Source organism: Schistocerca gregaria, chromosome 1 (genome assembly GCF_023897955.1).
Source record: "Schistocerca gregaria isolate iqSchGreg1 chromosome 1, iqSchGreg1.2, whole genome shotgun sequence".
Lineage (NCBI taxonomy): Eukaryota > Metazoa > Arthropoda > Insecta > Orthoptera > Acrididae > Schistocerca > Schistocerca gregaria.
Window position 1 is genome coordinate 319,286,660 of NC_064920.1, and position 25,051 is coordinate 319,311,710.

General features: G+C 43.1%; 1 protein-coding gene and 1 non-coding gene across 2 annotated transcripts in view; one reads left to right on the plus strand and one right to left on the minus strand.

The window, feature by feature from the left end:
- Nucleotides 1–25,051, plus strand: part of LOC126343426 (tachykinins) — a 955,942-nt gene that overhangs the window by 916,185 nt on the left and 14,706 nt on the right. The window contains exon 3 of the mRNA XM_050001936.1: nt 19,537–19,872. Coding sequence (XP_049857893.1) covers nt 19,537–19,872 — 336 coding nt within the window. The remainder of the gene's footprint in view (nt 1–19,536; nt 19,873–25,051) is intronic.
- Nucleotides 2,657–2,729, minus strand: Trnav-cac (transfer RNA valine (anticodon CAC)). Its single transcript has one exon. It is a non-coding gene; the product is annotated as a tRNA-Val (tRNA).

Sequence of the window (25,051 nt, forward strand, 5' to 3'; positions counted from 1 at the left end):
AAATCTGAAGTGGGTGCGATTGGGAGGTTCCCTTGTAAGCACTAATGTAAACAAATTATTATTATTATTATTATTATTATTAAACAATGGTCCGAGGCATTTTGCTCTGATTGTTGCCAGCATCATATTTAAAGTATCGGGGAAGCAGGTTGCTAGCCTTACTTGTCCCGAGTCCCATTGAGTCTTACCCCTAACGGTTGAGGGACTAACCGGTGAATTTGGTAGTCTTTGGCGTATGAGCACAAAGGTGACCACGATTCGGAATATGTCCGAGATGCCCAGCCTTATTCCAGAGTAACTGGTATCCCGACTGTCGGGACCACTTACTTGGCCACTCATACGTTGCCCGTGGTTCATGAACTAGGACATGACTACAGGAACCCACACCAGGAATGACACAGTCAAGGCAGCCTATAAAAGGAAAAAGAAGGCGTATCAAAAATGGCTACATACTAGAACTCAGGTAGACAGAGAAAGTTATGTTGAAGAAAGAAACAAAGGCAAACAGATAATTGCAGCATCCAAGAAGAAATCTTGAGAAGACTTTGGAAACAGGTTGGAGACTATGGATCAAGTTGCTGGAGAACCATTCTGGAGTGTAATTAGCAGTCTTCGAAAGGGAGGTAAGAAGGAAATGACAAGTATTTTGGACAGGTCAGGAAAATTGCTGGTGAATCCTGTGGATGCCTTGGGCAGATGGAGGGAATATTTTGAAGAGTTGCTCAATGTAGGTGAAAATACCATCAGCAATGTTTCAGATTTCGAGTTAGAATGGGATAGGAATGATGATGGAAATAGGATCACATTTGAGGAAGCGGAGAAAATGGTCAATAGATTGCAGTGCAATAAAGCAGCTGGGGTGGATGAAATTAAGTCGGAACTCATCAAATACAGTGGAACGTCAGGTCTTAAATGGCTACACAGGATAATTGAAATGGCCTGGGAGTCGGAACAGGTTCCGTCAGACTGGACAAAAGCAGTAATCACACCAATCTTTAAACAAGGAAACAGAAAAGATTGTAACAACTACAGAGGTATCTCTTTAATCAGCGTTGTGGGTAAAATCTTCTCAGGTATTGTTGAAAGGAAAGTGCGAGTATTAGTTGAGGACCAATTGGATGAAAATCAGTGTGGGTTTAGGCCTCTTAGAGGTTGTCAGGACCAGATCTTTAGCTTGCGGCAAATAATGGAGAAGTGTTATGAGTGGAACAGGGAACTGTATCTATGCTTTATAGGTCTAGAAAAGGCATATGACCGGGCTCCTAGGAGGAAGTTATTGTCTGTTCTACGAGATTATGGAACAGGAGGCAAACTTTTGTAAGCAATTAAAGGTTTTTACATGGATAGTCAGGCATCAGTTAGAGTTGACGGTAAATTGAGTTCATGCTGCAGAGTAGTTTCAGGGATAAGACAAGGCTGCAACCTGTCTCCACTGTTGTTCATATTATTTATGGATCATATGTTGAAAACAATAGATTGGCTGGGTGAGATCAAGATATGTGAACACAAAATAAGCAGTCTTGCATATGCGGATGACTTAGTTGTGATGGCAGATTCGATTGAAAGTTTGCAAAGTAATATTTCTGAGCTAGATCAGAAATGTAAGGACTATGGTATGAAGATTAGCATCTCCAAAACGAAAGTAATGTCAGTGGGAAAGAAATATAAACGGATTGAGTGCCAAATAGGAGGAACAAAGTTAGAACAGGTGGACAGTTTTAAGTACTTAGGATGCAAATTCTCACAGGATGGCAACATAGGGAAAGAACAGGAAGCGAGGTGTAGCAAAGCTAATGCAGTGAACGCTCAGCTACGATCTACTCTCTTCTGCAAGAAGGAAGTCAGAAACAAGACTAAGTTATCTGTGCACCGTTCAATCTTTCGACCAACTTTGTTGTATGGGAGCGAAAGCTGGGTGGATTCAGGTTACCTTATCAACAACGTTGATGTTACGGATATGAAAGTAGCTAGGATGATTGCAGGTACTAGTAGATGGGAACAATGGCAGGAGGGTGTCCACAACGAAGAAATCAAAGAAAAACTGGGAATGAACTCTATAGATATAGCAGTCAGGATGAACAGGCTTAGATGGTGGGGTCATGTTACACGCATGGGAGAAGCAAGGTTACCCAAGAGACTCATGGGTTCAGCAGTAGAGGGTAGGAGGAGTCGGGGCAGACCAAGGAGAAGGTACCTGGATTCGGTTAAGAAAGATTTTGAAGTAATAGGTTTAACATCAGAAGAGGCACCAATGTTAGCACTGAATAGGGGATCATGGAGGAATTTTATAAGGGGGCTATGCTCCAGACTGAACGCTGAAAGGCATAATTAGTCTTATATGATGATGATGATGATGATGATCAAACAATGGAAAATCCAGGATAGAATAATGACAGTATTATGAAAAGAATAGTTGTCACTCACCACATAGCGGAGATGCAGCTGTGCACAGCAAAAAGACTGTCAGACAAAGCACTCGGTCCAACAGGCCTTCATCAGAATAGATAACATACACACACGCTCAACGCAGATGCCACTCACACACACATGACCGCAGTCTCTGGCTGTCACCGTACTTGCATAACGAAGGTACATGCAGCAAATCCGCACATGACGTGGCTCACTGGAGTAGAATATGACATAGGCAGGAAAATATTGTTTCCGCCCGGGATCGAACCGGGGACCTTCTGCGTGTGAAGCAGACGTGATAACCGCTACACTACGGAAACGATGGACGCGAGTAGTCCATCCTTGTTCATTCGAACGTGCCTCGACCTATATCTCGTCCGCGCATGCACACATGATAGTTCTTTTAACAGCCTGAAACCCATCACAGCCGAGGGCTCAAAAAGTCTTCGGGGTCCTCCAGAGCGTGTCTGCCGTATAACCCTGAACGAAATAGCGGCGTTTCGCGCAGTCGTTATTGGAAGTCATATCAGCAAAAACAATCACTTTCTTCGCAGCAGGCATTGCGAGCCTAGCAGCCGTCTAGCACGTTCGCCCAAGATTTTGTATGACTTTGGTTGTGCCTATCTGCGATTCAGTATTTTTGCTGTATGGTGAACAGCAAGTTTCCTTTCCATATTATAATTATTATATTATATTATTTTATATATTTTGTTATTATTATTACTAAACTTCTGGGCAACTGTAATGGTGACAGCATATTCCGTTGGGACGGGGGGAAGAGAGGGGAGGCAGGGATGACAAGAAGTTAAAAATTTAACCACGAACTCTCTCGGTTCCATATCTAGGAGTGGCGACTGCTACCGGCTAAAAGTTTTAACTTCCATTGGGAATAAAAGCGGCATTTGGTTTCTCGTTTATCCGACCAATCATAAAACAATCAAGCCGACCGTTGGTGGCAAGTATCAGTATTGATCTTTCGGTAGCGCATTGTAAGTTTTTTTTTGTTGGTTACTTTAAAATGGATATTGTCCTCCCCGTTCTTTATACAACAAGCGTGAGATTGCAGTATTTTTACTCAGTAATTTTAGATTAAACGGTGACAATGAAACGGCTGTCGGAGGAGATATCGGTATTTGAGTTTCGAAGAAAAATTGGCAATTAATGGCATCCCACAGTGAGCCTTTGACACCGTGCCGCACAGCTGTCACGCAGCTTCCCATTGTTCTGGCATTGCGGGTCGCGGGTCGGTAATTAGGAAGCTGCGCCCGTCTCTGCTGTCCGCCAAGACTTGCTTTGTCCGGCGTGGCAACAGCTAGTTCTCTCCAGCCGGACACACTGCTCCCATAGTTTCAACTCAACGACTGGCCATTCCAGATGAAATTATGCTAGTTTATTTTGAACAAGTTGTGTCGAGCCCTCGTCGACGTTTGTGGGAGAAAAAATATCAAACCTGAATGCTACATTAATTTCTCGCTATGTTATTTCTACGCTGGATGCGAATGTAATTTTCGCATTGTTTACGTTGAAGGGAAAAAAATTTCCACCAGGATATGAACAAACACGATCGTTGATATAAAACGGTCATTACTCCGTTATGACAACAGTCTCTTTCAGAAGTAGATGTGTTTTCTCGTGTACGCTGCAGACTCTTTACGGAGAAGAATATACTCTTGAACGTCATTTAAATTTTGTACAGAAGGATACAATGGTAAAACTCAAGCGATACGCTTCTTAAGTGATCTGAAGGAAAACATGCACTCAATCTTAACTAACATAGTACTGTAATTAGAAACGAGAGTGATGAAAATTACTGACTTTAACAAAGGTAATTTTTCTGCAGGAGCTATGTGCGGAGTAAAAGCGCACTGCCCATGCAGCTTCAACACAATAACACAGTTCATCAAGAGTAGTGACTGGCGTATTGTCACGAGCCAGTCGCTCGGCCACCAATGACCAAACGATTTCAGTTGGTGAGAGATCTGCAGAATATGCTAACCAGGGCAGTAGTTGAACATTTTCTGTCTCCAGAAAGGCCCGTCCAGGACCTGCAACATGCGGTCGTGCATTATCCTGCTGAAAAGTATGGTTTCGCAGGGATCGAATGAAGGGTAGAACCACGGGTCGTAACACATCTGAAATGTAGCGTCCACTGTCCAAAGTGCCATCAATGCGAACAAGGGGTGACCGAGACGTGTAACCAATGGCACCCCATACCATCACGCCGGGTGATAGGCCGGTATGGAGATGACGAATACACGCTTTCGATGTGCGTTCACCGCAATGTCGCCAAACACGGATGCGACCATCATGATGCTGTAAACTCAACCTGGATTCATCCGAAAAAATGACGTTTTGCCATTCGTGCACCCAGGTTCGCCGTTGAGTACACCACCGCAGGAGCTCCTGTCTGTAATGCAGCGCCAAGGGTAACCGTAGCCATGGTCTCCGAGCTGATAGTCCATGCTGCTGCATATGTCGTCGAACTGTTCGTGCAGATTGTTGTTGTCTTGTAAACGTCGCCATCTGTTGACTCAGGGATCGAGACGTGACTGCACGATCCTTTACAGCCATGAGGATAAGATGCCTGTCATCTCGACTGCTAGTGATACGAGGCCATTAGGATGCAGCACAGCGTTCCGTATTACCCTCCTGAACCCACCGATTCCATATTTTGCTTACAGTCATTGGATCTCGACCAACGCGAGCAGCAATGTCGCGACACGATAAACCGCAATCGCGATAGGCTACAATCCGACCTTTATCAAAGTCGGAATCGTGATGGTACGCATTTCTCCTCCTTACACGAGGTATCACAACAACGTTTCACCAGGCAACGCCGGTCAACTGCTGTTTGTGTATGAGAAATCGGTTGGAAACTTTCCTCATGTCAGCTCGTTGTAGGCGTCGCCACCGGCGCCAATCCTGTCTGATTGCTCTGAAAAGCTACTCATTTGCATATCACAGCATCTTCTTCCTGTCGGTTAAATTTCGCGTTTGTAGCACGTCATCTTCGTGGTGTAGCAATTTTAATGGCCTGTAGTGTATATTGAAGTCACTGAAGGTATCACAGTCAGTCGTCTGGTTATCTCTAAACTTCTTCCATATGGGACTTGGAGGAAAGTGATACGTTGTAGTACTGCTACGCTGATACCTAGGAGATCACAACAGTATCCCAAGCCACCGAAAAGTCCACATTTCCTACTACTCCTCTTTTATGTCGTGCTGTTCTGCATTTCGCCATCGTTCTGCAGTGACATATGATAAAGCTTCGTGCATTAGTTCCAGTAAGTTGTTGTTTCCCACCACAAATTCCTTTATCTGGCTGCATGTCAATTCTGTTGGGTTCCGATAGCGTTGGCACGGTGGCAACTGTAAAAATGCAGCCTTTGTACAGTGCTCGACGCCGTGAAAATTGTTTTCCGTGTTTCTACTACGCTTTTTACTCTCGCTCGTGTGAGATCACATCTGTCCCATAAAACAGTGGGCATATTCAAACAAAGAGTATTATTATTCATTTTTCTCCAAAAATTTAATTGTGTAATGTTTTCTTAATTTCAAGATTTGTAACAATCTTTTATAATATATCGATGATTAGGAATGTGTATTTGCAGTGAAAGCAGAAGACGTGCATTTTTCATGAAAAAAATATGGTTAAATATTAGTTAATTACCACATGTTGATAAATTTAAATATTTAAATGATTTAGGTATTCGAACGGAACAAATAAATTGTTGATCACAACAGGTTTCGAACTACCGCTCAATAACCTGTCCGATTATTTAACAACGTCGTTACCGACTTCGCCAATATCACAAGTATACAGACGTTTCTTGTACTTATTATATTGTGTCTCTCAATAAACGTCAAAGCCCATTTTTCTCTGCAATGTTGTGAAAAACATTAAGAACAATTTGTTTCCCTTCATGAACAGTGTTCCGCGCGCGTGTTTCACTACGAAACAGGAAGCAGTGTCATCCACTTTTGCGCTACATATGAACAGTGAGACAAATGGAGCACAAGTAGCGCTTACTGAGACTGTGACTGTACACGATTTTGAAATAAAAATTAAGTAGCTAATGTATGATTAAGAGAAACGTTGATGGCTGTTAAAATATCAAAATGTCTTAAAAGTTTCATTTACAGTGACGTAGCAATAAAATATCTAATACATAAGTTGGACCCGGTGTGAAAAAACGGGGAAGACGACATGAAATGTTTCAGTCAAATCCGATATGCGACGAAACAGAACGACGGACCCATCGGACACCTGTCCTTGTGCCACTTACCTGCAGTTACCACTGCTAAGTAGCGAAGTGGTTATCGCCAAGCGCGAACTTTCATCGGTTTCCTTTCAAATCTTGCTCTAATGGGCATAAGCAGTCTGCTAGCTTGTTGATGTACAGAACATCTAATAACAAGTCAATACTTCAATATATAGCTCTAAAACTGACAGTAAACCGGGTGGTCCATTGATCGTGGCCGGGCCAAATATCTCACGGAGTAAGCGTCAAAGAATTACAAAGAATGAAACTTGTATAGCTTGAAGGGGGAAACCAGATGGCGCTATGGTTGGCCTTCCGAAATGTTCGCACATGCATTGACAATGCGCTGACGTATGTTGTCAAGCGTTGCCGATGGATCGCGATAACAAATATCCTTCAACTTTCCCCACAGAAAAAAATCCGGGGACGTCAGATCCGGTGACGTGCGGGCCATGGTATGGTGCTTCGACGACCAATCCACCTGTCATGAAATATGCTATTCAATACCGCTTCAACCACAGGTCAGCTACGTGTCGGACATCCATCATGTTGGAAGTACTTCGCCATTCTGTCATGCAGTGAAACATCTTGAAGTGACATCGGTAGAACATTAAGTAGGAAATCAGCATACATTGCACCATTTAGATTGCCATCGATAAAATGGGGGCCAATTATCCTTCCTCCCATAATGCCGCACTATACATTAACCCGCCAAGGTCGTAGATGTTCCACTTGTCGCAGCCATCGTGGATTGTCCGTTGCCCAATAGTGCATATTATGCCGGTTTACGTTACCGCTGTTGGTGCATGACGCTTCGTCGCTAAATAGAACGCATGCAAAAAATCAGTCATCGTCCCGCAATTTCTCTTGTGCCCAGTGGCATAATTGTACACGGCGTTCAAAGCCGTCGCCATGCAATTCCTGGCGCATCGATGTTGATGTAGCATCCTCAACACCGATGTTTTTGAGATTGTCGATTGTCGTGCAATGTAAGCTGACCGTACATTAGCTGCGCTCCACTCTACCATCGGCTACTGACTGCCGACAAGTAACGTTACGTAGCACACACGAAAGGTGATTTACGCCTTTGCGAGGAAAGCTACGTTATCAGACTGTGTGCGTCTGAATACTGGACTGTATAAAATTTTTAATGTAGAAAAATATCAGCGCATGGTAATAAGGTGAATAGTGACAACAATAATAGCATTGTTTCTCGTTCCCGTCAACCAATACCAAAAATGCCGTGTAAATAATTGGAAAAGCAGAGGCACATTTATTACTCTTTCACGCTCGAACTCGAAAAATATGTTCATCTTGTGATGTCTTTCACAATAAAAATTAAAAAGAAGAACAAAAGAAACGTTGCGAAAAACGTATATTTACTAACACATCCTCGATCAGCAGTAGCCTTTGACCATCCGCAAACAACTTTTATAATACTCATAAAAGGTTTTACAATAGCGTGATTAATGGGAAAAACAGGGGCACATTTCCCTTTCGAATCCGACGATTAGGTTCACTTTGTGATGGCTTGCAAACTGTAGTGACAATTAATTATTTGGAGTTGTAGAGTAAATATCTGCTCAAATGAAATTTATACCTGTCATTGTTTAAGTGGCTTAAACAAATGTCTGAGCAAGCTACGTGTACAGTACCTTTTCGGCACAAAGCTGAATGAATTTTATTTCAGAAAATGTTAAAAGTTCTGTCATACTTTAAAAATCATTATTTAAGAAAACAGTGGCGTTTTCTCTTCCTAGACACGACATTTATATAAAATAATTTATAATGGTCGTCAGTATTGTTTCTTGATCTGATGGAATTAAATTTTTCTTGAGACATATGAGTCTCAGGGTTATCATCGATAATGATAGAAGCTGAAGAAAAGAATTAAAATTTATTCCATAGGCAGAACCTAAACCCATATCTCCTCTTTTCCTAGGCAGGTGTGTTAACCATCACACCACTGTAACATTCTGGCTGCTACTCTTGCACTCCCTTAGACAAACTTCAAACCTTCAGCCCATTTTCGCCTTCTCATATCGTCACTGTTGCCGAGGAATAGCACCCTAGCTTTGTCCGTAGTGGGCAAATCCTGCCTGCATCTCAGGGGTAGATGACCTATGGATCTGATGGAATTGAGTTTTACTTGAGACGTATGAGTCTCAGCTTTCTCGTAGATAATGATAGAAGCTGAAGAAAGTAATTAAAATTTGTATAGTGGCTAGCGCATCTACCTAGTAAGCAGGAAACCCAGGTTCAAGTCCCGAAATTGACGAGTGTAACTGTTCAAGACCGAAGACAAGCTTTAAACTAAGTTCACAACGGTACTGCATAAGAATTAAAATCTTTTTATTGGTCTGCTACCGGCCAAGCAAACCTAGTCTCAAGTTACACAGTACAGGCTTTAGTTGTAGTACATGTTTTTAAATGTGGAAATAAGTAGTACTGACACAGTTAGCCCCAAACATCGTCTTCACCCTCCCACTCACTGACTCAGACGTATCGGAATCGTGAAGGTGAATTATGAAAGGCTCCATCACTGAGCTTCTGTCGATTTCCTTTTTAAAATATTATTTCTACAGTGTTTTTGAAAGTCTACCTCAATTTGCCTACGCAGAGAGGGTTACGTTGTTCAGCGCTTCATGTGTGAGTCTGTCGATGTCAGCAATCCGGAAGGCGCTGTTTCTTTCTGCGATACGCGCTTTAGCTTGCGCCACTACCAGTTCTGTAGGATTTTAGTCGCAATGATTACTCTATGACCATGCTGTCTTTCAAAGTTCATCTATCTCTAAATATTTCGGCCTGTTTACGTTTAAGAGCACGAAGAACTCGGCCCTAGCCTGTGACGATGTGTGAGGAATTCCATTAGATGACCACGAAATAATTTAGTCTTTTCTGGTATTCGGAATAGGAGCTTTATGCACTTGCAGAGAGTGCCCGCTTGCATTGGCAGATAATTCTGTGCCAGGTACGGGAGTAGCTGTTGTACAAACCACTGCTTGAAGACAAGCATAAGTCATTTCAGAGTGGTAGTCTTCTGAATAGTGATGTGGGCCGGGTATATTCCCAGTGGGAGGGAACTTATAAAATAGGAATACTGCCAGGAATATTTCTTTGGATAGGAAGATTCCCAAAACTTGGGAATTTATGAAAATTTTTAGATTTTGAATGTTTTAACACTTATTAACAGTTAAAGAATTTTAAAACTGGGTTAACTAAGTAAATTCATACATTTAAATCCAAGATATATCATTCCACGCATTAATTTCCTTGCAAATTCCATGCAAAACACCATTTACTGTAAGTCTGGCAAGAAAAATAATTTAAAATATTCGCTAGGCCTACTATTTTTAGGATAGTTGAAACCCCAAATTTCTCTGAATGAAACCTAAACTTACAAAATATTTCTGTGGATGTGTAATTCTCAACTGGTCGTTATCTCTAGTATTTTTTTAATTTTTCCAAACGAATGACTAGAGGTGTTTCACTTTCAGAATTTAAAGACTTCTCATTTACTGTGACGAATCATGATTTATAAATTTATTTTCCAAAATATCGCAATCACTTTGACTTTTAGAATGTTAATTAATATTTTAAAATGTTCTATGTCAGTAAAATCACTTGTGTTTTCAAGTTAATCATAAATATCGGCCGTTTTATTCGCATAATTTTTCCCGAAATGCCATTTTCTATGACTTATGTTTACAAAATTTGCACGAGTTTATTTTGAACTTTATACACTAAATACCTCTAATGTCGACAAAACATTTAACAAACTGAATAAACAAACTCCCCTGAGTATTTTAGTAGCTTTAGTTACTCACTAGATGGAATATCAATATTATAAACTCGATTTTTCTAAAGGTTGCTTATTTCGACGTTGGCACTTCTAGGAAATGTAAGAGTCATGAATGTTGACGCTTGGCAGTTCGAGGGCTAATTTTTTGATATTTAAAACATTGAAAACCAAAAAATGTCTTCATTTCTAACAAGGAGGTTAAGTCCAGATCGATATAAGATTTAGCCATATAATCACTGATTTTACCTATTAACAGTTTTTGAGCTATTTTGCTAATTAACCATAACTTCCCAGGAATTTATGAATTTTGGGAATACTGCCGGCAACATTCCCTGGGAATATTTCTTCCATTTTAAATTACTAGGAATTTTACAACATTACTACTGAATGTTTTGACTTTGATGTTTTAAAAATTAATTTACTTTCTGGTACGAAGTCTGTCTCTGTAGAGCCAATGCGAAGGGACAAGGCGTCTCCCTTTGCCCACAGGAACTTTCAGGTCTACAACATTCTCACTTGTCTTCCAGCACATTGATGTTGAGTGGTTCTAATTAAAGTATGTTTCATCGAGGTAATAAATACGTGATTTTCCGGCTTGATTTATTCCGTGCATTGATCTGAAAAACACAGTTCTTGCTGTCACAATGTCACTTCTCTCCAAGAGCAGCTTTCTTCCTGCATTGGTCTTTCCGTATTTGAATCTGATTGTCCTTAACGTTCTCAGCATGGTAGATTTGGTGCCGTTGAAACTGTGAACTGCTTTCATGTATGAACATGGGTTATCTGCCATAAGATATTCACCTTTACAATACGCGCCAAATATGTTCCTCCGTAATACATTCTTGCTGAAACTGTCGAGTACACTTACGAATTGCTCTTCAGCAGACGCGTTGTCTTCACTCGCGATCCGTTCAACAGTTCTCAGTCCGATACCGTAAAGCTCAAGTTTTCGTTCTTGGCACTTGCAACACAGGGAGATGCTTCGTGATCAGACGTGGATACCGCTTCCGACTACCATCTAAAGAACTGACACAAGCGAAGCACAATTTCTCACGACCCCTTGTGAAATAGTCGTTGAGACTTGCTTTACTACCCATACTGATCAGGCTGCCTCGAAATAACTTTCGAAAGAACGACACGCAGAGTGCTGAACTCAGTCGTACACTCGCTCCGCACTGCAAGAAATGAACTCGAGCGCTCACTACGACTGACTGACTGCTATTGTTTAGCACGTCACGTGACGTATCCGCGTTTCTGCGCATCCAGACCACACCCGCCAAGTTACGTGGAGTGAACTCTAGTGATTCTACAAGCAATTTTTTGAGCTTCCGATAATTTTAATAAAATTACACAGTATAATATAATAAAATGATAATATAATAGGATAGGGAATGAATGATAATAAAATGTTGGAATGTGTGGCTTTTTTTAAAATGGATGAATTAAAGAGATTAATTCTTTGGCATGAAGGACAAGCACAATAAGCTAGGCATTGCCTGTAACGGGAAAGGAATCATTTTAGTTTATATTTATATAAATAAATCGTCTTCATAGTATTTTATGCGTACCAATTATTAATATTATGTCCGATCGCCGTCTCCTTGACTGTGGCCGTGTTGTTATATTCGGATCTTCGTAAATTTTCCGAAGTACACAGGTGGGCTTCCGTTCTTCTTATTGCAGTACTACTTGAAATAATAATAACTCTCACAAATATTCTGTTAATAAAACACTACTATATTTCTGTTCGATGCACATAGAAAATACACACAATGGCGGTCTGCAATTACTCGCTAAAAAATGGCGGTTCTCACTCGTTCACTCACTGAGCGAAACCTTCCTTCCCACAATTCGTACCAGAACCAAAAACTGCTCTGTCTTTTAACATCTGAAAGTCAAAAATACCTGACGGTAGGCACAGGCTCTACGCTGGGCTACTACCACCTCATCTTTTCTCTTTGCTTTTAAAGAGGATGAAAACATAAAAGTAAGAAATGCAAAAGGTATATCACAACAGTCTTCCGGAAAGGCGATAATGTCTTCTTATAAATTGCAGTTGAGATACCAGTTCAGTTTAAGTGACGGTCTTGTGTTGCGCCAAACTTGTTTCCTGCCACTTAATTAACATAGAAATGGAGGGAAGAATAGAAGGGGGCAAATACTATGGATTGCAAAAATCGAGATATGTAGTGAAGATTATAGTGACAGATTCAGTTGCGTTGGCCATGAATAGTATAGGTATACATTTTAAGGTCTAAGCCGGAAGATAATTAAAGTTGGTAACTTTTTTTATTTATGGCTGCACTTGAATCCGATATTTACAATTAATAATAAATAAAAGGACCTGATATGCCATATATTAAAATGTAAATATAGTACATTATAACCAATTTATTGGCAAAACATGTTCTGTTAGAACCATTACTCGTTAATTTCAGCTCACCTTTACAAAACACAATACAGAAAAACTAATACCTTTCCATCGCTTCAAGTGAAAGAAAACAGTAATATGAGTATTAGATTAATGAAAATGCTCAGTAATTTTTTCCCAGACTTCATCATTACCGTAGGACAGACAGATAACTGGTGCATGGCCTGTAACGGGAGTGCTTACGCTTGCAAACAAATTATTGCACGACCTCTTAACAAATGTCGAAAGTCCCAAACACGTCAGGAAAAGCAGAGTACCAACTTGCACGAGCACTCTCATCAAAGTCCCACACACTAGCACGATCCTCCTCCCGCCACCCCTTTCCCCCAACCACCCCTCAACGCCTTCACTTGGCATGGCCGTGCTCGGATTGGTCAGCCCAGGTTTTTCGTCTCGTCAGTAGAATTATTTGGTTATTGTATTAAGCCATGCTTCCCCATGATAAAAAAAAAAAACGCACGCAAAGGCAGCGTCTCTCTGAAACCATTCCCTCCTTTAGCATCTCTCGTATCTATGGCCCGTGAGTCTCATTGTAAACCTGTCTGACAGCACTTCAAACAAAATCTCTATGCACTTACGCACCAACCTAATTTTTCAGGATATTTTTATCTTATTTGACTACATTACATCATATGTAACATGAGAATGGTCACAACGCTCCTGCCTAAGCAGCTATTACACTCCTGGAAATTGAAATAAGAACACCGTGAATTCATTGTCCCAGGAAGGGGAAACTTTATTGACACATTCCTGGGGTCAGATACATCACATGATCACACTGACAGAACCACAGCCACATAGACACAGGCAACAGAACATGCACAATGTCGGCACAAGTACAGTGTATATCCACCTTTCGCAGCAATGCACGCTGCTATTCCCCCATGGAGACGATCGTAGAGATGCTGGATGTAGTCCTGTGGAACGGCTTGCCATGCCATTTCCACCTGGCGCCTCAGTTGGACCAGCGTTTGTGCTGGACGTGCAGACCGCGTGAGACGACGCTTCATCCAGTCCCAAACATGCTCAATGGGGGACAGATCAGGAGATCTTGCTGGCCAGGGTAGTTGATTTACACCTTCTAGAGCACGTTGGGTGGCACGGGAGACATGCGAACGTGCATTGTCGTGTTGGAACAGCAAGTTCCCTTGCTGGTCTAGGAATGGTAGAACGATGGGTTCGATGACGGTTTGGATGTACCGTGCACTATTCAGAGTCCCCTCGACGATCACCAGAGGTGTACGGCCAGTGTAGGAGATCGATCCCCACACCATGATGCCGAGTGTTGGCCCTGTGTGCCTCGGTCGTATGCAGTCCTGATTGTGGCGCTCACCTTCACGGCGCCAAACACGCCTACGACCATCATTGGCACCAAGGCAGAAGCGACTCTCATCACTGTAGACGACACGTCTCCATTCGTCCCTCCATTCACGCCTGTCGCGACACCACTGGAGGCGGGCTGCACGATGTTGGGGCGTGAGCGGAAGACGGCCTAACGGTGTGCGGGACCGTAGCCCAGCTTCATGGAGACGGTTGCGAATGGTCCTCGCCGATACCCCAGGAGCAACAGTGTCCCTAATTTGCTGGGAAGTGGCGGTGCGGTCCCCTACGGCACTGCGTAGGATCCTACGGTCTTGGCGTGCATCCGTGCGTCGCTGCGGTCCGGTCCCAGGTCGACGGGCACGTGCACCTTCCGCCGACCACTGGCGACAACATCGATGTACTGTGGAGACCTCACGCCCCACGTGTTGAGCAATTCGGCGGTACGTCCACCCGGCCTCCCGCATGCCCACTATACGCCCTCGCTCAAAGTCCGTCAACTGCACATACGGTTCACGTCCACGCTGTCGCGGCCTGCTACCAGTGTTAAAGACTGCGATGGAGCTCCGTATGCCACGGCAAACTGGCTGCCACTGACGGCGGCGGTGCACAAATGCTGCGAAGCTAGCGCTATTCGACGGCCAACACCGCGGTTCCTGGTGTGTCCGCTGTAGAAATTTCCGCATCATACTGAGTTGCCAGTTCATGCAGATGTGATTTTAGTTCAGTGATTCCAAAATCTAGTCGAAAGCACGAATTCGATAGCTGTGGCATCTGGTGAATGGCAATGCGGACGAACAAGGATCTCGATGTTTTGGACTGGCAGTGATCCAAATCAACGAATTCGAAATTCTCATCCAGTGTGGAGCATCCTTCGTTGCCACAAAATCATGAACCATCTTTATGTGTAATTTGATGGTCTACTGGATTGATTCTAGCTTAGTATGCTTAATGTCTGGGTTCTATTCACCTTTTAGGCAACCATTTTTACCAATCACGAACAGACTCTCCTCACCTCTGGTAACGTCAGCTGAAGAACGTAGAGGTGCTCCGTCGTGCCAAATCCACATTAAACTTTATGACCCCCTACTACCGACTGAAGCACAGACGAATTTGGTTAGGCCTTGACACAGGCGGAAGTAGCGGCAAGTATGTGGAAACTCTGTCACCAGTAAGCTTCATTACAACAGAAATTTTATTCTATTAATGAACCAGTCGTCACACAAGGTTACAGGAAAAGTATTTGTTATTGTTTTGTAATATGAGATGCTGTAAATACTGGTGCAGGTTTCGACATCCAGTCAGACACAGAACGTTTCACCATATCATTTCAGGTTCGAACATGCCACTCCTAGCTACAGGTGAAAAAGAATTCAATGCTTAACATCTCTTTATGTGTATTCAGTAACGATGATATGTGCGGGTTCGACTTCAAGCCAGCACAAAAATTTTCATCACGTTATAGCCAATTCAAACTACGCACACCTCACTAAATATTTAACATCCGATTGTGACAAGGAAACAAAGACGCCGGGTTGGAAACCCGGTGAGGCAAAGCTTTTTCGTCCAATCATTTCACTTTCAATCACCTCCCTACAGGTGAAAAATTTAGGCATGTGAAATTTGATTTTGCATAATTAACAATCGATTACGCACTGGATTCGAATCACTGTCCAAAACAAAATTTCACGCAATGTCATTTCAAGTTTCAACGTGCACACACTTTACTATCAGCGAAGGAAATCATATGTAAGATCTTTAATGGTTATTCAACTGGGACAGTAGTTGCTGGATAGGAATCCCAGGTCCAGTACAAAAATTTTCATCTTGAAATTTCAAGTTGAAGCGTGCTTTTTGAAATATTCATTGTAATAAAACTGAGTATAAAAGCGTTAAAGATTGTGCCAACTCTAATAAAAGGTTTCCTGATATAGGAATTATCTTGATATTAATCTGCATGTGGACTTATAGCCATACAGAGCCGTGTTCTGTAGTGATCTCTTGTAGTAACGATTTTGTATAATGAAACAACTGTACCGAAAAGAGATTAGAGGACCTGCAAGAAAGTTACGTCATGTGAATAGCATATAAATCAGGCGGAATGTAGTTCAGATTGTTCTGATATTTTTGAACATGAAAGTACGTTCGTCAGTTGCTTTAGACGATGGTTTTCATTCTGTAAATAAGCTCACCGAACATAGTATTAGTCACGCGCTCAAAAAGAGTCCATTGCTCGCTTTAGGTCATTGCAGACGGTGTAGAAGTGTGAACAGGCAGTCATGCGATCCTCCGCTGATGACGTGAGTAACCGCTGTGGGGTGAAGCGTACATGGGTAACCTGTGGGCACCTAGCACTGTATGTAACATGGGTCGAAGTGAAGACGTGACAGAATGGCAGATAGGAGCTACTGTGAATGAACATGCCCACGACCGCAGCGTGAATGAAGCTGCCGGATTTGTTCGTTTATCATTGCAGACTGCTGAATGTATTAATTTTCATCTGTACTGATAACCACACAGAATAGTGTTCTCTAATAGTCTCTCGTAGTAACGATTTTGTGTAACGGAACGACTGTACCGAAAAGAGAATGCAGGTCCACCTCATCCAGTTTCCAAGTGAATTTCGTGAATATGAGTGGTAGCTGACTAGAGGCATGTAGTGTGTTGCGATGAGCCTCTTTTCAAATGACGCCAGGTGAAGAAGTGCGCCAACAATCCAATGACGCCCGCAGTAAATGGAGCGTACAGTTCAGACCAGAGATGAAACCGTGATCTTTTGCACTGTGAACACGAGCCAAGATTTTCATTTCAACGTTCACAGAGAGCAGCTATTGCCGTTTCGTTTACAAAAAATGGTTCAAATGGCTCTGAGCACTATGGAACTTAACATCTGAGGTCATCAGTCCCCTAGAACTTAGAACTAATTAAACCTAACTAACCCAAGGATATCACACACACCCATTCCCGAGGCAGGATTCGAACCTGCGACCGTAGCGGTCGCGCGGTACCAGACTGAAGCGCCTAGAACTGCTCGGCCACTCCGGCCGGCTTTCGTTTACATCCCTTCCTCCACTGAGATAACAGCCGAGTTCACAGGACGGCTCACAGTTGTTCCTGGTTTGATATACAGTCATGCAGCCTATCACCCCTCGACTCGCCCGCTACGTCACCCGACTTTAATCCCATAGAAAATGTCTGGCACTATTTGGAAAAGTGTGTGAAACTTAGCGATCGACATCTCCGCAACTTGGTAGTCCTGCTGTATCCAATCATCAACGAGTGGCTTCGACTGGGTATGGAATACCTGAAGAAAGTTGTGGACTCTCTTCCTCGTTGAATTCGGGACGTTGTCAAGGACACAGATGGTGTTCAGCGGTATTAGCTTGATTTATCCTGGGCGTGACTAATTTTTTGTCTACTTTGCATAGAAAAAATACACATCAAAAAGGTCCGTGACACAGGACGGAAGAAACAGAGTACGTGAGGTGACGAAAGTCATGGGATATCTCCTAATATCAGTCGGAACCCTTGCTCGGTGTAGTGCAGAAGCTCGATGTAGCATCGACTCAACAAGTCGTTGGAAGTTCCCTGCATAAATATTGAGCCATGCTGCCTCTTAGCCGGCCATAAACGCAAAAGTGTAGCCGGTGCAGGACTTCGTGCACGAACTGGTCTCTCGCTGATGTCCCATAAATGTTCGATGGGGTTCACGTCGGGCGATCTGAGTGGCCAGATCACTCGCTCGCATTGTTCACAATATTCTTCAAACCATTCGCGAATAACTGTGGCCCAGTAACATCTTTGGAAACATAAAGTCCATGACTGGCAGCAAATACTTTCCAAGTAGCCGAACATGACCATTTCCAATCAATGATCGCTTCCATGTAATGTAAACACAACCCACACCATTATGGTGCCACCTCCATCTTGCACAGTGCCTTGTTGACAACTTGGGTCAATGGCTTCGTTGGATCTGCGACACACTCGAACCCTACCGTCAGCTCTTACTGAAATCGGGACTCATATCACCAGGCCAAGGTTTTCCAAGCGTCCAGGGTCCAAATGATATGATCACGAGCCCAGGAGGGGTGCTGTAGGCGTAGCGCACTGTCTGTTGCCTTAGCCCATTAACGCCAAATTTCTCCACACTGTCCTAACAGACTGGCAGCTCTTCAAGCTGCCGAACATGACAATTTCCAATCAATGATCGCTTCCATGTAATGTAAACAGATCCCACACCATTATGGAGCCACCTTCATCTTGCACAGCGCTTTGTTGACAACTTTGGTCCATGGCTTCGTTGGGTCTGCGACACACTCGAACCCTACCATCAGCTCTTACCTACTGAAATTGGGACTCATATGACCACGCTACGGTTCTCCAAACGTCCAGGATCAAAATTATATGATCACGAGCCCAGGAGAGGCGCTGCAGGCGATGTTGCGCCGTTAGCAAAGACACTCTTATCGGTTCTCTGCTGCTGTAGCCCATTAACGCCAAATTTCGCCGCACTGCCCTAACAGCCACAATCATCATACGTCCCATATTGATCTCTGCGGTTATTTCACGCTGTGTTACTTGTCTGTTACACCGGTTCCCGCGAGATCGCCGAAGATAAGCGCTGTCGGGCATGGTCGGCACTTGGATGGGTGACCATCTAGACCGCCAATGCTGTTACCATTTTTCGGCGTGCACTCACCCTCGTGATGTCAATTGAGGAGCTACTCGACCGAATAGTAGCGGCTTCGGTCAATAATACCACCATAACGAGCGGGAGAGCGGTGTGCTGACCCCACACCCCTCCTATCTGCATCCCCCGCTGAGGATGACACGGCGGTCGGATGGTCCCGGTAGGGCACTCGTGGCCTGAAGACGGAGTGAGTTACTTGTATGTTAGCACTGGGAACTCTACGCAAATGCCGCTGCTCTCGGTCGTTAAGTGATGGTCGTCCGTGATGAGAGGCAATTTCTGAAATCTGGTATTCTCGGCAGACTCCTGACACTGTGGATCTCGGGGTATTGAATTAGCTAACGATTTCGGGAATGGAATTTCCCACGCATCCAGCTCCAACTACCTCTCCGCGTTCAAAATCTGTTAATTCCCGTCGTGCAGCCATGACGAGGTCGAAAACCTCATCACGTGAATCACCTGAGAGCAATGACAATTCCGCCAATGCACTGCTTTTTTATACATTGTGTAAGCGATACCACCGCCATCTGTATACGTGCACATCGCTATCGACTGGCTTGTGTCGCCTGAGTGTACGTAGTAAAGCGGGTCATAAGGTCTCTGCCTATTAAATTTTTTGCAGGGTGTCCGAGGCAAGAAAGATGAGGCGGACGCGGAGGACGCAGAGCTGGGAGACGGCGCCGACTACCTGCAGCTGGCAGACCTGCCCTACAGGGAGGACTACGACGCCGACGCCGACGCCGACGAGCTGCAGCTGGACGACCCTTGGCTGCGCGACGAGAAGCGCGCCCTCAAGGGCTTCTTCGGCACGCGAGGCAAGAAGGCCCCGCAGGCCGGCTTCTACGGCGTGCGCGGCAAGAAAGGGCCCTCGGGCTTCTACGGCGTGCGAGGCAAGAAGGCCCCCCTCTCCGGCTTCTACGGCGTGCGCGGCAAGAAGGCGCCCTCGCTCGGATTCCACGTACGTACTGATTCCCCAGTCAGGCCTCCGGCTGCTCTTCTATTCCATATGCCTGCTGTCTATGCTCCTAGTGTTAACACGAGATGTACTGTCGATCAAGAACAACTACGCTGTTTAGCGATCACAGCTCTTGTTAAATTACATAACCGTTGAGGCTTTCGCGGTCACTTTATAAGTAATAGAACCCAGTACGTTGTCGTTGATGGTGAGTGTTCATCGGAGGTGAGGGTATCATCTGGAGTGCCCCAGGGAAGTGTGGTAGGCCCGCTGTTGTTTTCTATCTACATAAATGATCTTTTGGATAGGGTGGATAGAAATGTGCGGCTGTTTTCTGACGATGCTGTGGTGTACGGAAAAGTGTCGTCGTTGAGTGACTGTAGGAGGATACAAGATGACTTGGACAGGATTTGTGATTGGTGTAAAGAATGGCAGCTAACTCTAAATATAGATAAATGTAAATTAATGCACATGAATAGGAAAAAGAATCCTGTAATGTTTGAATTCTCAGTTAGTAGTGTAGCGCTTGACACAGTAACGTCGATTAAATATTTCAGAGTAACATTGCAGAGCGATATGAAGAGGGAAAAGCATGTAATGGCAGTTGTGGGGAAGGCGGATAGTAGTCTTCGGTTCATTGGTAGAATTTTGGAAAGATGTGATTCATCTGTAAACGAGACCACTTATAAAACACTAATACGATCTATTCTTGAGTACTGCTCGAGAGTTTGGGATCCCTATTAGGTCGTATTGAAGGAGGATGTAGAAGCAATTCAAAGGCGGGCTGCTAGATTTATTACTGGTAGGTTTGATCATCAAGCTAGTGTTACAGAAATGCTATAGGAACTCGGGTGGGAATCTCTGTAGGGAAGGCGGCGTTCTTTTTGTGAATCGCTACTGAGGAAATTTAGAGAACCAGCATTTGAGGCTGACTACAGTACAATTTTACTGCCGTCAACTTACATTTCGTAGAAAGACCACAAAGATAAGAGACAGGCATATAGGCAGTCATTTTTCCCTCGTTTTGTTTGGGAGTGGAACAGGGAGAGAAGATGCTAGTTGTGGTACGAGGAACCCTCCGCCACGCACCGTATGGTGGATTGCGGAGTATGTATGTAGATGTATATGTAGACGTATTTCCTGTTGTTTTCGTCTCAGGATCTTTGTACGACGTTCGTTTAGTGATTTTTCTGACATTTCATCAAGACGAGTGGTTGGCACTGCCAAAGATTCACAAGACTGCTATCAGCAATGGACGATGAATTCTGCCACCAGCAATGCAGCGTGAATCTTCGACAATGCCACCCACTCGACCTGGCGACATGTCAGAATAAAAACATTAAACAAACGTCGGCCGAAGAGCTCGAGATGAAGGCCAAAAGCTATTTTTTTCTTTTTTTGTGAGGGTTTCAGAAGTGATACATTCAGTTTAGATTACATTAGATTAGAATAATTTTTCATTCCATAGACCCATAAAAGAGGGAATCCTCCTGGGTGTGGAACATGTTAGAACACATTACAAAAACGTAATTAGAAAAACGTGAGTTTGATTAATTTTAATGATCCTCAGTCAATAAACAGTAAAATGATGTAAATTAATTAAACTTCCAATATTTACAGGTTTAATACTTACATCTGCTTTCATTAAATCCATCATTCAGACATTTGCTAGTTTCTTGGCTGTTGCAACCAAGTATTGTCAAAAATCAAAGGAAATTATTCATTTCAGTGATCCTCAGTTAAGAACAGTCAGATTATGTACAAGATTTAAAATTAAACTTCCACTATTTACAGACTTAAGACTTACATCTGCTTTCCATACATCCACCAATCACACAGTAGGTAGTTACTTGGCTGTTACAACTAAGTATTGTCAAAAATTGGAGTATAATAAATTTTCATTAAAATGGTCTACTGCACTTGTTGAGAACCTCATGGGTGGAATAGAAGGAGTTGGCCACCAAAAATTGTTTTAAATTTGTTTAAATTGTGCCTTGTCTGAAACTAAACTCTTAATTGTTGTTGGTAACTTATTGAAAATATGCGTTGCTGAATACTGGACTCCTTTCTGGGCAAGAGTTAGTTATTTTAAATCTGTATGTATGTTGTTCTTATTCCTAGTATTGATACTATGTACTAAGCAGTTAGTTGGAAAAAGAGTTGTATTATTTACAACAAACTTCATTAAGGAATAAATATAATGAGAAGCTGTGGTTAATGTGCCCAATTCTTTGAATAGGTTTCGACATGATGTTCTTGGATTTACACTACTCATTACTCTTCTGTGCTCTAAACATTTTTTTCTCTCTTTGTGGAGTTACTCCAAAATATGATACCATATGACATAATGGAGTGAAAATAAGCAAAATATGCCAGTTTTTTTTAATAATTATATCTCCTATGTCTGACATCATTCGCATTGCAAACACAGACTTGTTTAGGCGCTTGAGCAGCTCGTTAGTATGTTGCTCGCAACTGAATTTATTATCAGGTTGTAATCCCAAGAATTTTACACTCTCAACTTCTCCTATTTCCATGTCGTCATATTTTATACACACACCGGAAGGAAATCTCTTGGAAGTTCTGAACTGCACGTGATCCTTCGAGGAGCAACAACTTAGGCCTTAGGACAATCACTGATTTGCCATCGTAGCATTTCACAGGTCGGAAGAAAAGCTGAATGTAGTAAGTTAGTTATATTTTGCTGTTTCATTGAGATCTATGTAATTGGAACTGAAACTAGACAGGATCAGGGAATGGTCTGTGGCATTATCAATGTGTCTGTGCCTCATTGAGTGATTTAAGCAAACCTTAAGGGGAAGTCAAACGGAAACGAGACAAATGGAAAAAGTAAATAAAATGTGTTTATTATTTCAAAAGTAATCGCCACAGTTGCAACTTTTAACTACATTATCCGCTGTGAGACATGATGGCCAATGGGTTCATGGAAAAAATGTTTGCGGTTGCCTGCAGAAATACGATTGTACCCAGGTATGCACCTCTTCATACGAGGCAAATCGACGGCCACGAAAGCCTTTCTTCAGGGCTCCAGAAATATGGAAAACGCATGCGGAGAGATAGGACCTGTATGGAGGATGCGTAGGGGCTTCCCAGCGAAACATCTGCTGAGTATTCTAAACAGCCTTGGCAACATGTGTGCGGGCATTATTCTGTAACAGAATGATACCATCCTTCAATACGCCCGAGCGTTTGGACTTAGAGCGCACTTCAGTTTTTGCAAAGTGCCCACGTACCGCTGTGCGTTATATGTGGCACCGCGTTCCAAAAAATCAATGAATAGCGAGTCCTTGCAGTCAATAACTTCATCCTGAGTTTCCCGGAGCCGGAGGGTCTGTTGTTTCTACTACATTGAAGAATTTTCCAAAAATTTATAGAAACTGGCACCGACAGTCTGTTCATTGTGTTCAGAAGACTATTAGAGCTGCAGGTGTTTGCCGACGGGATACCTGTACAAAGAAATATGTACCAAAGTCGTGGCCTAGAAGATGGCCGTCTATAGTGAGGTAGATAGGAGCATACGAATGACAATGTTGTCCTCATGTTTCCCTCCAACTGCTCCATTATACTGGTGACCCTCACTCTAGTGAAAGTTATTCGACTTTCCGCCGCTATAGCAGTCTGTGTGTCAATGTTTGTTTATTCGAACAGCTTCTCATTGCTATGAAGAGGATTATTGGACTACATTCCAGACTGTTAACCTCACAAAATTCTGATGTCACAGGGAATCAATACGACCTCCTAAATTGTAACATACAATACTGATCGTAAGGAAATGAAAACTGCCATCGCGCCAGTATTGAGAAAGACTAATAACGATAATTATTACACAACATGATGTATAACTGGAATGACAATTTCGCCATTATTAAACGAACCTATGACGAAACAAGCTGCTCTTCACTGCAGCTTTTTATTTACTTTATAGATACCTTCCGATATGGGTCCCAGACCGACGAGCGTTGATCAAGTATCGATGCAACAAAGGTTTTATGAGCTACTTTCTGAGGATTCTTCCATTGCATCTCACTGTGGCATCTGTCTTTCTTGCGACTACTTTTATGTGTTCTTTCCGCTTTAAATCACTCCATATACGTATTCCAAGATTTTTAAATAAATATATACCGTGTTAGCCCAAACTTTTTGATAATTTCATGTTAAGGCACTAATATTTATTTGTCACGTCTACAGCCACACCCCAAAACTAAGTGGCGCCGCAGAAGTATAAATTTGAAAAGGTAGAATACTGACAAATACACTCATGGCGACAAAAGTTATGGGATACCCCCTAACATCGTGTAGGACCTCCTTTTGCTCGGCATAGTACAGCAACTCGACATAGCATGGACTCAACAAGTCGTTGCTATCTCTATAGTCGTCAATAATTGCGAAAGTGTTGCTGGCGCAGGATTTTGTGCAGGAACTGACCTTTCGATTATGTCCCATAAATGTTCTACGGGTGGCCAAATCATTTCCTCGAATTGCCCAGAATGTTAAGGTTCGCAGGAGAGCTTCTGTAAAGTGTGGAAGGTACGAGACGAGGTACTGGCAGAAATAAAGCTGTGAGGACGGGGCGTGAGTCGTGCTTGGGTAGTTCAGTCTGTAGAGCACTTGCACGCGAGAGGCAAAGGTCTCGAGTTCGAGTCTCGGTCCGGCACACAGTTTTAATCTGCCAGGAAGATTCATAGCAGCGCACACTCCGCTGCAGAGTGAAAATCTCATTCTGTCCACATTGTTCTTCAAACCAATCGCGAACAGATGTGCCCCGGTGTCATGGTACATTGTCACCCACAAAAATTCCATTCTTCTTTGGGAACATGAAGTCTATGAATGGCTGGAAATGGTCTCCAAGTAGCCCCACGTAACCATTTCCAGTCGATGATCGATTCAGTTGGACCAGACAACCCTGTCCATTCCATATAAACACAGTCCACTCTATTCTGGAACCACCACCAGTTTGCACGGTGCCTTGTTGAAAACTTGGATCCATGCCTTCGAGGGGTCTGCGCCGCCCTCGAAACCTATCGTCAGCTCTTACCGACTGAAATCTGGACTCATCTGACGATTCAACGGTTCTCCAGTCGTATAGGTTCCAGCCAATATGGTCACGAACCTACGAGACGCACTTCAGGCTATTACGGCAAGTTGAAAAAGAGAGTCGCAG